The following is a 16,831-nucleotide window of genomic DNA, read 5'->3' on the forward strand; positions in this document are numbered from 1 at the left end:
CAAATATCCATTAAATATTTAAATTTTAATATAAGTATGTTACTGGGAAGTCGTGGTCTAGTGTTTATAGAGTTTCACTCCTAACCCTAGAGTTGTGGGTTTGAGTCTTGGGCTGGCGACACCACGACTGGGGTGTCCTTGAGCAAGGCACTGAACCCCCAGCTGCTCCCCAGCAAAAATGATACCCTGCTCCGGGTGTGTGTGTGTGTGTGTGTGTGTGCAATTTGGATGGGTTTAAATGCAGAGCACAAATTCTGAGTATAGGTCACCATACTTGGCTGAATGTCATGTCACTTTTACTCTGTGGTTTTTCTAAATCCATGTACTACATCATTTTTACACGTCTTTGGTATAGTGAAAAAAAAATTATAAGCATATCATAAGTTTTATGATATGTTTTAAGTTCATATGATTAGTTCATGTTAGATAGGCTACTCTTTTTGTGTCAGTATCACTGATCTATATATATATGTGTGTGTGTGTGTGTGTGTGTGTGTGTGTGTGTGTGTGTGTGTGTGTGTGTGTGTGTGTTCTATATTATAGATCAGTGGTCAGTATCTAAACACAGGGATTTTATTTATTTTTTCTAAATTTGAAGTTGTGGGTCTAATCAAACAAAATAATTATTATTTTTGAGGAAGTTCAATTGCTGTGTCATTAAAGCCTCTTTTGATCTGTGCAGTGCTCTGCTGGGGAGCTGGTATCACTGTGGATGATAAAAACAGGATTAATAACATGATCAGAAAGATTGAAGAACAAGGGCAAAATTAAAAATGATTTTGTACTATGAGGAGCATCCAGTAGATGGTATTTGTAGTAGTTTGGTGTTGATTTAGTGGGAGATCAGTAATGACTGTGTTCTACAGAACGATTCAGAAGCTCTTTAATCTCTGCTGCTGTGTGTAACGTGTATTTGTTCTTTTCCGTTTATTGTGTTGCCTGCAGTTTACAGAGATGGAGAATGACTTGATGATGGGATTGTCATGTTGTATCTGCAGTTTTATTTATTTAGCTAATTAAGTTAAATTAGTTACATTTCTTAACCTAACCTTAATTCCACAAATTTGCTCTTTCTTTCGAGTTTGTAGGTGGCTCTGAAAAGAACCGTTGGGGAATAAAACAGCAGGTTTTTACTTCTTCTTGGGAGCTACCTTTTTAGGCTTGGCAGCTTTAGGCTTCGCTGTCTTGGGTTTGGCGGCCTTGGTCTTTTTGGGGCTCTTGGCTGCTTTCTTGGGCGCCGCGGGCTTCTTCGCCTTCTTGGGGCTCTTCGTGGCCTTCTTGGCGGCGGCAGCGGGTTTCTTGGCCTTCTTGGGGGATTTCTTAGCGGCGGGCTTCTTTGCCGCTGCGCTCTTGGGCTTCTTGGCAGCAGCGGGTTTCTTGGCCGCGGGCTTCTTGGCTTTAGGAGCCGCTTTCTTCGCCGGCTTCTTCTTGGTCTCGGTCTCCTTCTTGCTGATCTTGAAGGATCCCGAGGCGCCGGTTCCTTTGACCTGCAGCAGGATGCCTTTAGTCACCAGGCTCTTGATGGCGAGCTTGATGCGGGAGTTTTTCTTCTCCACGTCGTAGCCGCCGGCGGCGAGAGCTTTCTTCAGAGCAGCGAGAGACACGCCGCTCCTCTCCTTGGATGCGGACACGGCTTTAACGATCAGATCACCGACGGCTGGACCTGCTTTCTTGGCTTTAGCGGCGGACTTCTTCTTGGGCGCTTTGGCCGGCGGGGCGGCTGCAGCTGGGGCGGTTTCTGCCATCTCTGTCTGTGTGTAGAGTATTTAGTGAACTCAACAAATCAAACGCTGTCTAGATTAAGTAATGAGCAGCAGATGAACAGCGCCGCGCTCTTATTTAACACATGAGAACCTTACAGACTCAACCCACCCGCTCTGTGTCTGCGCGCCTCTGCGAGCCGCTCGCGCTTGTGTTTTATTCTTCTACATTTAAGGGAAAAACTCGAGTGTGTAAATAGTTTGGAACATTAGAAACAACCTGAACACCAAGCAGAGATTTGCATCTTTCTTTGGAGAGTAAAAGACTCGACGAGGAAATGTTTATTTTGTCTCCGTCAGAACGAATCAAAGGCGAGCAGAAGTCACGGGAGAAAAGTCTCGTGTAAATTCGATGCCATGTTTAAGTGAAAAGGTTGATAAAGACTGAAATCTTCATCTGTGTGTCCAGCAAACAGTCTGAAGGTCAGTTTGGGTCGATGGTCATCACTGAGGGACGTGTGCAGTGTTTCCTTCAGTCTCTGTTTTGTCCTGCTTGAAGCACAGACTGTCCGCTCCTCCCGGAGTCTGTGTCTGGATCCTGTCTGTCATCATCACATCATCTGCGGATTTATTACATCGTGTAGATTACGTCACTTATTGTGTTTTTGTTATATTAATGATACTTAAAGTATTTTGATCATCAATACTTATAATAATGTGGTATTACTCATGTCAGCTGGGATGACTGCTTGGAAAAGCAGTAGAAAAAAAAAAAAAAAAAACTTCCCAAAGTTACAAAATATAGGGTGAATACTGGTACACTTTCTGATAATTTATATTCTGCATACTTTTTTATTATGATCCAAATGTCTTAGCCGCTCATATGATACTATTCTAAGTAGCTTAGGGGCTCTACTATACTATAGACAATAAAAAAGAAAGAAACATTAAACACAGGATGGATGACTCTTCCTCAAACACACAATGAACCCAAACCACATTTTTCAAAGCGCTACTGTCAAACTGGGACACCTTTATTGGCAAACTGGGACACTTAAAACACATTCAGTTGTTATTCAAGTGTAGGCCTTATAAATTAAATACACAATAACAATATAAACAACAATATAAACAACAACAACAATAATATAAACATCACTTTTTTTAAGAAGGGGTGCAGGTACAGCAAATTCAACCCACCCCCTCCATCGCCTGCCCACAAAATTTTATATTGGGTTAAATTTATTTCATACAAAAAAAAAAAAAAAAAAAAAAAACTTCATTAACATCTCTAGGAATTAACTGATTGCACACAGGCTTAATTTAATTTCTGTGTGGTAGGTTAATCTACATGTCAATACAGCCAGTGCAAGTGAACGTCTCCCCGTCTTCAATGAGGCCATTCTCCTCGCCACACGTCTCATGGAAACAATGCACATGATCCAGTCTTCTTTGGATCATTTGCATCACCAAATTTGACTTTACAAATATTGCAAATATCCTGGCCATCCGAGCTTGTACCCTCCATCTTTCTTGTTTTTTTTTTTTTTTGGTAGGCTTTGTTTGTATTTTGAAAAGTGTTAATTGCGTGTGTCTCACGGTGAATGCGTGAGAGCTGGCGTAGTTTAAGTCAGTCTTTATTGAAATAACTAGCTAACTAACTAAATGTACGAGGGACATATAAAAAGGTAACTCTATTCCTCCATTAGAATGACTTGAATGGCTGTCCCAGTTTGCCAGTAATACCCTGTCCCAGTTTAACAATATGCTATTGGCAAACTGGGACAGTGTCAAAATCGCATTAAAAAAAAAACCAAGAAGATTAATATGAATGTGATTTTTAAAAATTCTGATTCACCATTACATCCTATAACAAAATATGTAACAATTACAAATGATCCATGAGTTGTTTTATTTTTATAACCTCAACATTATTTACCCCAGAATGCTATGTCATTTTACTTACCATGACATGCGGAGACCCACAAGGGTCAATTCTTGCACCGCTCTTGTTTAGCCTGTATATGCTTCCACTAAGTCAAATAATGAGAAAGAACCAAATTGCCTAATCACAGCTATGCTGATGATACCCAGATTTACCTAGCCTTATCTCCAAATGTCTACAGCCCCATTGACTCCCTCTGCCAATGCATTGATGAAATTAATAATTGGATGTGCCAGAACTTCCTTCAGTTAAACAAGGAAAAAACTGAAGTCATTGCATTTGGAAACAAAAATGAAGTGTTCAAGGTGAATGCATACCTTGACTCTAGGGGTCAAACAACTAAAAATCAAGTCAGGAATCTTGGTGTGATTCTGGAGACAGACCTTAGTTTCAGTAGTCATGTCAAAGCAGTAACTAAATCAGCATACTATCATTTAAAAAAAACATTGCAAGAATTAGATGTTTTGTTTCCAGTCAAGACTTGGAGAAACTTGTTAATGCCTTTATCACCAGCAGGGTGGACTATTGTAATGGGCTCCTCACCGGCCTTCCCAAAAAGAGCATTAGACAGCTGCAGCTCATCCAGAACCAGAAGATCTGAGCATATCACACCAGTCCTCAGGTCCTTACACTGGCTTCCAGTTACATTTAGGATTGATTTTAAAGTACTTTTACTCGTATATAAGTCACTAAATGACCTTGGACCGAAATATATTTCAGATTTGTTCACTGAATATAAGCCTAACAGAGCACTCAGATCATTAGGCTCCAGTCAGTTATAAATACCAAGGGTTCACACAAAACAAGGGGAGTCCTCCTTTAGTTACTATGCTGCCCGCAGCTGGAGTCAGCTTCCAGAAGAGATCAGATGTGCTAAAACACTAGTCACATATGAATCTAGACTTAAAACTCATCTGTTTAGCTGTGCATTTATTGAATGAGCACTGTGCAATGTCCGAACTGATTGCACTATATTTTCACTGTTTTATTATTATTATATATTTGTTTATGTAAAATCATTATCTAGACATAGTCTCAGAATAAAAGTTGCAGAAAAATCATTTTTCACCAACGTTGTGTCACTGCATGATATTTTAGTTGCAACTGTAAAATTACGGACCCACTTTATATTAAGTGGCCTTAACTACTATGTACTTACATTTTAATTAATAATTTAGTACAATGTACTTATTGTGTACATACATGTTTTTACATTGTACTTATATTAAAAAAAAAACTACATGTAATTACATCTGTATTTAATTTATGTAATTACATTTATAATTACACTGTTGACCCATACTTTACACCTTAACCCACCCTTAAACTTACCCATACCTCCAACCCTCTCCCTAACCTCACCCCTATCCCACCTAATAGCAGCAAAAGTGTTTTACAATACAATATGAACACAATAAGTACATTGTCCTTATTTCTTTATGTAAGTACATAGTAGTTAAGGCCACCTAATATAAAGTGGGACCAAAATTACTATTTAATTTCAAGCAGATGCACTTTTTTATTTTTTATTTTATTCAGGATGCTATCATCCACACTTTTTCCATGTTATTAAAGTTGACAGTGGAGTTGTAGAGAAATCAAAACTTTCTCATTCATAAAGCTGTCATTATGACAACTGCATTAAAAAAATTGAGAATTATATATACATACACATACAACTCGTAGAGAAAATTAATTTGTCATTTTAACTTTTTACCGGGATTGTTGTCGTCCGGTTAAGATAAACTATAGTTTGAAAACTATCATTAAATGCAGTTGTCAATATTTTATCCTAATGACACTTAAATAAAAACAACTGAATCAGAAAGAGTGAAGGTGTTGCATCAGACAGCACTAGTAACGCTGATTTGAGTAGTTTAATCACACCGCTTGCACAACACATAGGGCAGTCAGTATCTGATCAGCTGAGAAAAGACCAGTGTCCTGATATTCAAACACAGAGCCTAGGGACGAGCCGGGATCACCTTTACAGATCCTCTCTACATCTGTTGAGGTCCACAGATCTTCTGCAGGATTGAGGTCTGGACACTGATCCTCTATGACCTTCATCTGCTTCTTCTCGAGACCCTTGGAGGTATGTTTCGGGTCACTGTCCTGCTGGACGACCCGTCTTCAGCTTTCTGTCTGAGAGAAGGAGGTTATAATAATAAGACTAATAATATTGCCCCTCCTGTCTAAAGACTTGATTTCCACAAAATTGATAGCCCCGTTCATTTCAAGCCAATGCGTTTATTACACAGTCGTTATACAATCATTATAAACCACTAGAAAATACACATTATATTCATATAAATAGATCAGTCTCTGTGGAAATAGTTTTTTCTTCTTCTTCACCGTGGTTTCTAAGCCTTACCTGACACAAAATATAGAGTATCAGACCACATCCGGTCATCTGTGATGATCTTGTTTTACATTCTGTGAAAAGCTTCACGAGACTCGATCTCGTCATCATCTACTCATGACCATCTTTTACTCGCGACTCGAGATCTTGCACCGAGGGAGACCGTGTGGAGAGGAACACAGACATGTTTCAGATCATGTTTTCAAACACACTGCTCGGAGGGAGACATCCTTCCCCTAAAGGACTGATTTGGGGAATGTAATGGTTCTTTTGTATTGCAAACGGCTGTTAATCATTATATATCATTTGATCTACATAAGAAACTTGCCTAATAATTATGTACTATGTAATGTTTCTTATTTCAAAGAAGAAACTGTTTGTAATTAAACTTAACTTTTAATTCACTTTCAGGTTGCAAGCAGGAACAACAACACACATGTCATGATCTAACTCTCTGTAAGTCTATATCACAGGTAAGAATAATAATACTGACACCTAGTGGTTAGTTTCTATATATACAACTATACTATCACTACATGCCCTTACCATTAGACATAAAGAACAAGTTATTACAACTAATGACTTCTAGATTATCTGACCACTAAGTAAGCACTGTACACATTAAACAGGATGTATAGTATCAAATAACAATCTCCAGGATTATTTGCTTTACAAATCACAGTAACAATAATCAGCTGATTACATTTTCTTTTATCTTTTCATTCATGAAATTCTAATGCTTCTGATCTGTTTTAGCAATATTCAGAGGTTCAGTCTATCAGGAGGCTTTATGTGTGATTGGATCTTCTCAACACAGGTGAATGCACTTCTTTAGCTTTGCTCATTGTGATGCAGTACTGGAAGTGTTTCAGATGTCGTCACCTGTATGTGTATTCTCTACTGTCTCTTTTGTTTTTAGCAGACTTCTCCGGTTTCTCCTCAGGATCTGACCATCTTCTGTCCTTGGCTTCACCTCCTCCAGGACTGTGGCTCTTTTACTCCAGGTATTGAAATCCTCAAGTCTTACCGTGTCATTATTGGAGAGTGGCTCTAGGCTTTTTGATGCCTTGTCATAGTTTGCTTTTTGTCTCAGTTTCAGGTGCTTTTGTTTTCTTTTCAGGTACGTTCTCTTGTTTTGTGTTGGTTTGTAATCTGCGCCCCATCAGTATTTCAGCAGGAGACACACGTGTTGTAGTGGAGAAGCACGGTAATTCAGCAGAGATAAATAAGGATCTGATTGACTGTCCACTGCTTTCTTGAGTAGTAGTTTCACAATGTGAACTCCTTTCTCTGCCTTTCCGTTTGACTGCGGATATATTGGGCTGGATGTCACGTGTTGACCTAGCATGGCCCATTATCACTGCTAACCACCTGCGGATGCCGTGTCTCGCAAAGATGGATTTCATGTGTGTTATCACACAAGCAGAAGATGTACTGGATAGCAACGCAATCTCTGGGTAATTTGACAGATAGTCTATCACCAGCAAATAGTTTCTCTTCCGTTCAGAAAGAATAAGTCAGTCCCAACTTTCTGCCATGGTTCATCCGGTGGATCAGTGATGATCATTGGCTCCTTTTGTTGTTAGCATGATGCTTCAAGCACGTATCACAGGTTGACACCATCTTGTCGATGTCTGCATTTATTCCGGGCCAGTAGATTGCAGTTCTAACCCTTTTTTTACATTTCTCGGCTCCAGGGTGTTTTTTTAACATCTCCTGTCGCAGTGACTGAGGGATAATGATCCTGTCTTTTCTCAGCAGAAATCCCTTAACGACACTCAACTCTGTTCTGATGTTGTAGTACTGAGCACATTTTCCTCTAGGCCAACCTTCATTCAGCTGTTTGATGACCAATCGCAGACATGTATCTTTTCCAGTCTCCACTGCAATCTGTTTGAGTTTTGTGTGTGTGACTGGAAGAGCTTCAGCTACCATGTTCCCACGCTCACATCAGCCTCTGTTCCACAGATCTGGACAGAACTAGATGCTTCCCTTGACTGTACATTAGCTCCATATCATACCTCTGCAGTCGCATCATCAGTCGCTGGATTCTTGGAGACATTTGGTTCAAGTTATTTTTAATGATGGCAATTAATGGTTTGTGATCTGTCTCTGCCACAAATGTCGGTAAGCCGTACACATAGCCGTGAAATTTCTCCAATCCATACACTAAGCCCAGACACTCTTTTTCAATCTGTGCATAGTGACGTTCCGTCGGAGTCATCGTTCTCGAGGCATATGCGACCGGCCTCCAATTCTCTCCATCCGCCTGCAGTAGAACTGCACCCATTCCTTCTTTGGATGCATCCGTCGAGATCTTTGTCTTCTTTGTCGGGTCAAAGAACGTCAGAAAAGGCTCGGTGGTGAGGAGAGTCTTCAGTCGTCCCCATTCTTGTTCATGATCAGCTGTCCATCTGAACTCACCTTTATCGCACAACAGTTCTCTCAAATAAACAGTTTTTGAAGACAGATTTGGTATGAACTTCCCGACGAAATTGATCATCCCCATCACTCTCAATACAGCTTTTCTGTCTGTGGGTCTGGGCATTTTGAGTATTGCTTGTATCTTACTCTTGTCTGGTTCAACACCCCTTTCTGACAGCGTATCTCCAAGGAACGTGATTTCCTTCGCTCCAAACTGACACTTGATCCTATTTAACTTGAGCCCGTACTTCCTTACTCGCTGTAGGACGTCCATGAGCCTCTTGTTGTGCTGTTCTATTGTGGATCCCCACAATATAATGTCATCCACGTGAACACGCACACCCTCGATGCCTTCGATTACGTGTTCCATAGCCCTGTGGAATACTTCAGGAGCTGAGGAAATACCGAACGGCATCCTCAAGAAGGAGTAGCGGCCAAAGGGTGTGTTGAATGTGCAATAGCTTGTGCTGTCCTCATGTAGTTTCAGCTGCCAAAAGCCCTGAGATGCATCCAGCTTCGTAAAAAACTTAGCACCATCCATCTCACTTATAATTTCCTCCTGTGTCGGAATCTGATAATGTTCTCTCTGTATGTTTGCATTTAAGTCCTTTGGATCCATGCAAATACGTAGATCACCGTTGGCCTTCTTCACACACACCATTGAATTGACCCACTCTGTAGGCTCTTCCACCTTTTCTATGACTCCCATTGTTGTCATTTTATCCAGCTCTTGCCTCAGCTTTTCACGTCGTGGTGCGTGAACTACTGGCTGTGCATCTTTTTTCAACTGTATTTTGTAGGTGAATGGTAATACTCCAAACCCTTCAAAGATGTCTGGAAACTGTTTCACAATTTGTTCCACACTGTTCTGTGTTTCTCCATTATTTATGATGCATATTCTTCTTACCAGACCCAGATCTTCACATGCCTTATCTCCCAACACAGAATCATGGCCATCTGGAACAACCACAAACATGAGGTAATGTTCTCTGTTTTTAACTTTTACTCTGAGAGTACATGCTCCTTTTGTTGGAATGTTCTGGCCGTTATAGGCTTTGAGTTGCACAGTTTTCTGACTTATGCACAGCTTGATTTTCATTGCTCTGACATCATACTCTGAAATCAGATTAACTTTTTTCTCCTGTGTCTAGCTTGAGTGATACTGTTACTCCATTTATTTCCAGAGCAGTCATCCACTTGTCCCGTGCAACACTATTCACATCAGCCTGTTCTGTTCTTTCTTGACTGATATCGGCCTTCTGCACGAGTGTGTTAAACACTTCTATTGACTGAGGTCCCGCAACGGTGAGAAGCAATGCAATCTTGCGTGCATTCGATGCTTCATCCGAGCCCACTGCTTGCAAGTACAGCGTGAATCTCTGTTTGAACATACGCCATTCGTGATCAATGTTTCCAGTCCAGTTTACAGCGTCAGGCGGTTTAACACTTTCCATGACGAGCGTCCACTCCTGGTACCATGTAATGTTTCTTATTTCAATGAAGAAACTGTTTGTAATTAAACTTCTCTTTTAATTCACTTTCAGGTTGCAAGCAGGAACAGCAACAACACACATGTCATGATCTGACTCTCTGTAAGTCTATATCACAGGTAAGTATAATAATACTGACACCTAGTGGTTAGTTTCTATATATACAACTATACTATCACTACATACTAGTGATGGGTCATGCGCAAAAGATGCGGCTCTGAGAGCCGATGCTTTGTAGTGAATCAGAAGAGCCGGCTCCCATTTTTTTTTTTTTTTTTTTTGGCTGCTTACCTCAAGGCAGAACTTTGTTTTGATTGGCCAGCAATCGCATCGCAGCCAATCAGATGTGAGTATATGGGATCATACCATCATGTAAGAACAGAGAGGGGGATAAAGTGAAGCGGCACACCACTGCAAGTTAATGAGGCGTAACAATGTTAATGGAGGGGTGACAGTGTATTGTGGCAACATCGGTTCCTTCAGAGAGAATCTTCTCAAAAACAGGGCAGATAATCAAAGAAAGGAAATAGGAGCAGTCCATCAAAGCTGAGGATTTATTTTATTTTATTTTTTTTATTAAAATTAAATAAAATTTTTGTGAATGCCAATCTTCACTGAGGACATTAATACTGTTTGCTTGAGTTTGATTCTAGTTTTGTGGATTTATTTGTGCCATAAAATGTTTGATTAAAATATTAAACAAAAGAGTGGTTTTGTAAAAAAAATAAATGCACAAAAACATGCAATTATAAGGATTCTCATAAAAACTGCACATGAAAGGGTTTTTAACACACACACAAAAAAAAAAAATGTTTGCAATTTTTTGTAAAACATTGTTCATGGTAAAACAAAGGCCTTCACAAATTTCTAAATTAAGAGCCATTTAGGATTCGAAAGAACTGGCTCTTCTTTGGGAGCTGAGCCAAAAGGGCCGGCTCTATGAAAAGAGCCGAACTTCCCATCACTATAATTATGTACACAATGATTAAGACTGTTGCTATAAATTTAAAGGTGCCATCTGTAATGTTTGGCAAAAAAAATCAAGTCAAATTCCACATTCCATACCAGATGGGGGCAATATGCCTCAATAAAGTGAATTGGTCTACTCTAGAGTAACAAACGAGAAACGGCATAGTCTCTATGCTCCGCCCCTACTTTCACAACAACACTACAGCCATAGCCGAAGCCTAACTGTGCGTTCACACCGCCGGCGTCTAGAGCGTCGAAAATCGCTCTTACCGCTCTGCTCACGATGCTGCAGAAAGATTTGTGAACGCTCAGACGCTGTAACGTAGATCGAATGCTTATTTTGTATTTAAAGCGGCCGCAAAGCAAACAAGCTTGTTGATCTCGTGCAGACTAACCACAAGGAGTTTAAATATTACCACATAACCTCATTAAATATTGTTGTGGACGAAATATTAGGATCCTTTACTTAAAATGAACAATCTCAGACACCTTGGTCCACGTATCACTTTTAATTTATTTTTTATGTCCCTGTACGCAAACAGGGACACATCATAGATTAATACAAACGCTAAACAGAAATAATCAACCTGTCCTTTATTCTGCTTGAGAACTAATGTGCCAACTCTCAAGCATTCACCGTGAGACACACGCAATTGACTCTTTTCATACACTTTCACGCCACACATCAATTTTTTCGCGCAAAGAAAAACCACGAAGCAAAGAGGACACGGAGATCAACAGACTAGACAGAGCAGGTTAGTTATGATATAATAAAATGGGTAACGTTAAGTTATAGCTAGCTAATTATCAAACGCAGCTACGGTTAGCCATCGCTAACATTAGCACATTTATCAAACAGCCTTCGATACATTTCTATGTTATAACTTCCCGAAAACAAATACACAAAAATAAAACAAACTTCTAGCGAAATACTAACAACATCTAACTTACCAATCGAAAAGAAATGTTGCAAGTTCAGTTGTCTCCAGCGATTAAAAGCAGTGCCGATGTTTACTCTGGTTCAGCTCCTTTTCTTATCGGATTTGATTTGTGATTCCGAGCGCGGTTGTTTCCCTGTAGCGGGTGGTGGTCTCTTGCCAAGGGCTTGAGACATCATTTCTCTCTCTTCCCTGAACTGAAATACTGTACTATACTTTCCACACGATTGACATCAGGTTCAGGTACGCCCACAAGCCGTGCGAGTTATTCGTGTATTGCAGGTTGGCTGGTGGTTATGTCGCCCGCATACCGCCTCCCATTGCCGAAACTGGTATTACGACACCTGTCGGGCCGGGGCTAGTAATGCTAATGCTAATTAAGGTTGATATCTCTGCAGCACTATAACCTGACATTTTTTTTTTGTGACAACATCTCCCTTATTTCTTCTCATTCTTTTGATGCGTGTAGGTCATGTTATGGATATTTTTACCTCAATTTTTGCATATGCATCAGTAAAAACGCTTCTGTGATTATAAATACATTTCCAGCACATGCTCCTGCCCACTTGCTTCTCAAAACTACTCCAAAACTAGTCCCCTCGCGTTTGCAGGAGGGCAGCCTGCGCTCAGCTGCTATCGAATCACAACACAGGAACCGCTGGCCAAATCAGAACTCGTTACGTTTTACTGAAGGAGGGACTTAATAGAACAAGGAAGTCATCAGCCCGTTTTTATGACCGTGTAAACAGTAGTATAAAGAATAAGGTATAAAGAAAGTGAATTGTGTGAAAAATACTTTACATGCGAAACATGAACACGTTATATTGTACACTGTAAATACAATCAAAGCTTTAAAAGAGCGCTTAAAACGGGACCATTTGGAGTTAATTTATATAAGAGAGAATACAATACCGCCTACAAACATTAGAAGCTCTTTAGTGACAAGTTGTGGCTCTTAAAAGAGCCTTTGTGTGTGGAGCTGCAGCGGAGCTCTACTTGGAGCTGGTGTACTTGGTGACGGCCTTGGTGCCCTCGGACACGGCGTGTTTGGCCAGCTCCCCGGGCAGCAACAGACGCACGGCGGTCTGGATCTCTCTGGAAGTGATGGTGGAGCGCTTGTTGTAGTGAGCGAGACGAGACGACTCACCGGCGATGCGCTCGAAGATGTCGTTGACGAAAGAGTTCATGATGCCCATCGCCTTCGAAGAGATCCCGGTGTCAGGATGAACCTGCTTCAGCACTTTGTACACGTAGATGGCGTAGCTCTCCTTCCTGGACTTTCTGCGCTTCTTTCCTCCTTTCGCGGCGGTCTTAGTGACGGCCTTCTTGGAGCCTTTCTTCGGCGCGGACTTTGCTGGTTCAGGCATGACGCTGCTGGAGATCAAAACCTCACGGATCAATGATCTAGTAGAGCGGGACAGAGGCATTTATTGACGGGTCTATGCTAATTATCAGAGAGACAGGGAAGCTTCTGATGGCTCGTTTTCATTGGTCAAACCCACGAACTCGTGTTTAATTGGACAACTCGAAGAATAACGGCTGGAACGAGGGTCAATCACGCGCGGCTAGATTATAACTCCGCCTACCGCTCCATGTTTGACCGACACCCCCCACCGACTCCGTTTCCTTGGTTTCAGTTCCCGCTCTTTTTGTTTGTTTTGTTCTATACAATGAAATCGGTCTCAAATATCTCCCAGGATATCAAACTGTGTAATTTGTATAATTCCTTATAAACTCTTAGAAAATTAGACCGTTTTATTCTCATCTGTTCTGCCAATTTCACTTCTTCTCAAACTTCAGTAATAAAACCATGTTATTGTGTTTTCTCTTTACTTTATTCATCGCTTTGAATCTAGTTAAGACTAAACAAAGAAATGGAAAAGCAAAATTCTCATTATACACGTCTCCAACAACAATATATAATTAATATAGATTTGAGAAACAATGAAAGTCAGAAAAACAATATTTAATTTTGCTCGATATGTTTAAACACACGAGAAATTTACTTTGGTGACAGAATCTTCCACAGAAAAACGGTGAAAAAACAATGGAAACAATAAACAATAATAATAATAAAAAGAACTGCATAAGTTCTATTCTCTGTGTATTACACAAACTTTCAATAAACTTCACAAAAATGAATTTGTCCACAAACCCTCAACATTTTCACTAATAGAATTAAACTTTGTAACACTGTAAATTAATCTCTTTATGGCCTTTATCCTCCGAAGCCGTACAAGTCTCAGTAAGATTAACACAGTACACTTAGCATGGCCTTTTAAAGAATATAATAAATAAAAAGAAACGGAATAGAAAAAGAATAGAGCAAGCTATTGTTAGAGGTTTTTACACACACACATGCATACAATTGCATAATAAATGAAAAGAAAATAGAATACAAAGAAAAGATCAGAAAGGTAGTTAGATTTTTTTTTTAAAGAATAGAATTAGAATAGTGAGTGTTAAAGTTAGAGGATCAAATAAAGATGTCATAAATATCAAGTAAAGATGATTCGAGTTTCCCCTCATCAATGCAGATTTCCACGTAAAGCTATATACACAGCAAAAACTCAAGTCTCTTTATGCGAGTGTGTGCGTGAATATAAGGTTCAAGTTACACTTTTTGAATGGAATTACTGAACTGATGCGTTTTTTTTTTATGACATTAATTAAATGACCCACACCTATACTGCTCATAGACAGACATCGTATTAATTTTCACGTAAAGCACCAACAATAATTACACTTTCGTCTCTTTAAGTGAGAGTGTGGGTGGCTCTTAAAAGAGCCGTTGGGTTTGTTGTCGGATCTGAAGCGGTTTATCCTCCGAAGCCGTACAAGGTGCGTCCCTGTCGTTTGAGCGCGTACACAACGTCCATGGCGGTGACGGTCTTTCTCTTGGCGTGCTCGGTGTAGGTGACGGCGTCGCGGATGACGTTCTCCAGGAACACCTTCAGCACACCGCGAGTCTCCTCGTAGATCAGACCGGAGATGCGCTTGACTCCTCCGCGGCGAGCTAGACGACGAATGGCGGGTTTGGTGATTCCCTGGATGTTATCGCGAAGCACTTTACGGTGACGCTTGGCGCCTCCTTTTCCGAGTCCTTTACCGCCTTTGCCTCTTCCAGACATGATGAAGTTATTTCTTGTTTCAGTCGAGCGACGAAAACGAATAAAACACAACTGCTGCAGAGAGGCATTTTACATCTGCTTACAGGACCTGACTGAAACCAGCGCGCGTCACATGACGCTCCCCTCTTCGCTGGTTAGAGCAGGAAACAATGAGGTTTAATCCAAACCCTGATCTAACGATGTCTTTCATGAGTTTCATATTAAAACCCATGTTTTAAAGCATTTATAAGGTCATCTTCATCATGTTTGCACGCATTAGGATCAGATCAAACCCCGTCCAGCTGAGATGACTGCTGAAGTGTTTTTTTTTTGTTTTTTTTTTGAACTTGTGTAAGGTTTGCAGTCTAACAATAATCTGAAGAATCCTGCCTCAAGTTAATAAATAAATGAATAAATCTTTGAAAATTTTGCTGAGAGCAATCCAATCTCCTTTAAATAGCAAAATTGGAGATTTATTTGTACTTTGTGAGGTTTTGTCTTCAGGAGATCTTTGGGCCAAACAGGTCTTGTTGGTCCGTGTACGTTTTGATAGTTTGTTTTCCAATTTGAAATGAAATAAGCAGAAACGAGAAAACGGCCCATTTATTCGTTTTTCGTTTTTTTGAAAAAAACGAAAAACGAGATTTCGGCTTGAGTTTTCGTTTTTTAGTTCAGAGGCATAAAACGAATAAATGACTTCAAAATCCGTTTTCCACATGTGGGCGGTCCTAAGACGCCCCCTTCCGCCGATTGGTCAAGCAAATCTGAGCATGTGACGTCATCAGTTATCGCTCAGGTCTGTTCAACAAAATAATAGTCCTCTAACGTTACTATGGCTACCGATTCTTAAACTGTGCAGGGCAGGTCCTGTTGGGCTTTCTTCTGTGCAACTTTACGATTTTCACAGAAATCTTTACATCAGAAATATTAAATATTAGTCTGCCACCAGCCCGTTTTAATTAGCGGTGCGGAGTTAAATCTGTGTGGTGAAGCTGCGCTAGACAGCGCCGAGCGGGAGAGGATCAATGACCAGTGTTCGGTCAGCAGTCAGAACTTGGGTACCGATGATGGGGAAATACATTTTTACTGAAAATGACCACGCGAGTATGATTGACAGGACGATAGCGGAGACAATTAAAAGCGCAATATAACGTCTGTTAACAAAAAAAAAAAAAAAAAAAAAAAAAAAAAAAAAAATATATATATATATATATATATATATATATATATATATATATATATATATATATATATATAATATATTATATAAAATATAAAAAATATATTATATAAAATATAAAAAATATATTAATATAAGCGAATTTGTCTTTGTTTTTAATAAAATAATTGTGAACCACAAACCGAGCCTTCGTTTTAAAGGGCGATATCCAAATATATTTTATTTATTTGTTATAATATGGGTATTTTATGTCACCCGTCTTATTAGTTTGATTATAGTAGGCTATACGCAATTTTTTTTTTTAAATTATTGTACTATTTTACTGTTGTTTTTTTTAATTAACAATATATCATAACAACTTAAAAAGATAAAAATCTACAGAAGAGATTAACAAATAACATTGGTGTTGTCATAAGTTAACTAATCAATGGGAAATTTTCCTCACCGGCACAACCCTATTCTTAATGTTGGCTACATGTTACAGATTTAATGTTGAGCACATAATGTTAAAGGCTTCTTAAATACCATCACATTCAGTTGAAGAGTCAAGAAGGATGTGTTAATTTATTCAATCTTTCATTAGTTGGTGACCCGGTGTGATTATAATAGCATAAATAAAAAAAACACGTAATAGGCTATGTATGCCAATAGACAAAACACATCTGCTTTTCCTCTAGATCACTTTACAGTGTGATGGAAATAAACTTTTCTTA

At 39.6% G+C, this 16,831-nt stretch overlaps 2 protein-coding genes across 2 annotated transcripts; both read right to left on the bottom strand.

Moving 5' to 3' along the window:
- Positions 1 to 1,130: 1,130 nt before the first annotated feature.
- LOC128017604 (histone H1-like) lies at positions 1,131 to 1,823 on the bottom strand. The gene has a single exon (XM_052603049.1). It carries the CDS (start codon positions 1,743 to 1,745, stop codon positions 1,131 to 1,133), a length of 615 nt encoding a protein of 204 aa, XP_052459009.1. The 5' UTR covers positions 1,746 to 1,823.
- Positions 1,824 to 12,624: 10,801 nt separating this feature from the next.
- On the bottom strand, positions 12,625 to 13,215 carry LOC128017655 (histone H2B). Its single transcript, XM_052603100.1, has one exon. It carries the CDS (start codon positions 13,193 to 13,195, stop codon positions 12,821 to 12,823), a length of 375 nt encoding a protein of 124 aa, XP_052459060.1. The 5' UTR covers positions 13,196 to 13,215; the 3' UTR covers positions 12,625 to 12,820.
- Positions 13,216 to 16,831: the final 3,616 nt, after the last annotated feature.

Source organism: Carassius gibelio, chromosome A7, assembly GCF_023724105.1.
Source record: "Carassius gibelio isolate Cgi1373 ecotype wild population from Czech Republic chromosome A7, carGib1.2-hapl.c, whole genome shotgun sequence".
NCBI lineage: Eukaryota > Metazoa > Chordata > Actinopteri > Cypriniformes > Cyprinidae > Carassius > Carassius gibelio.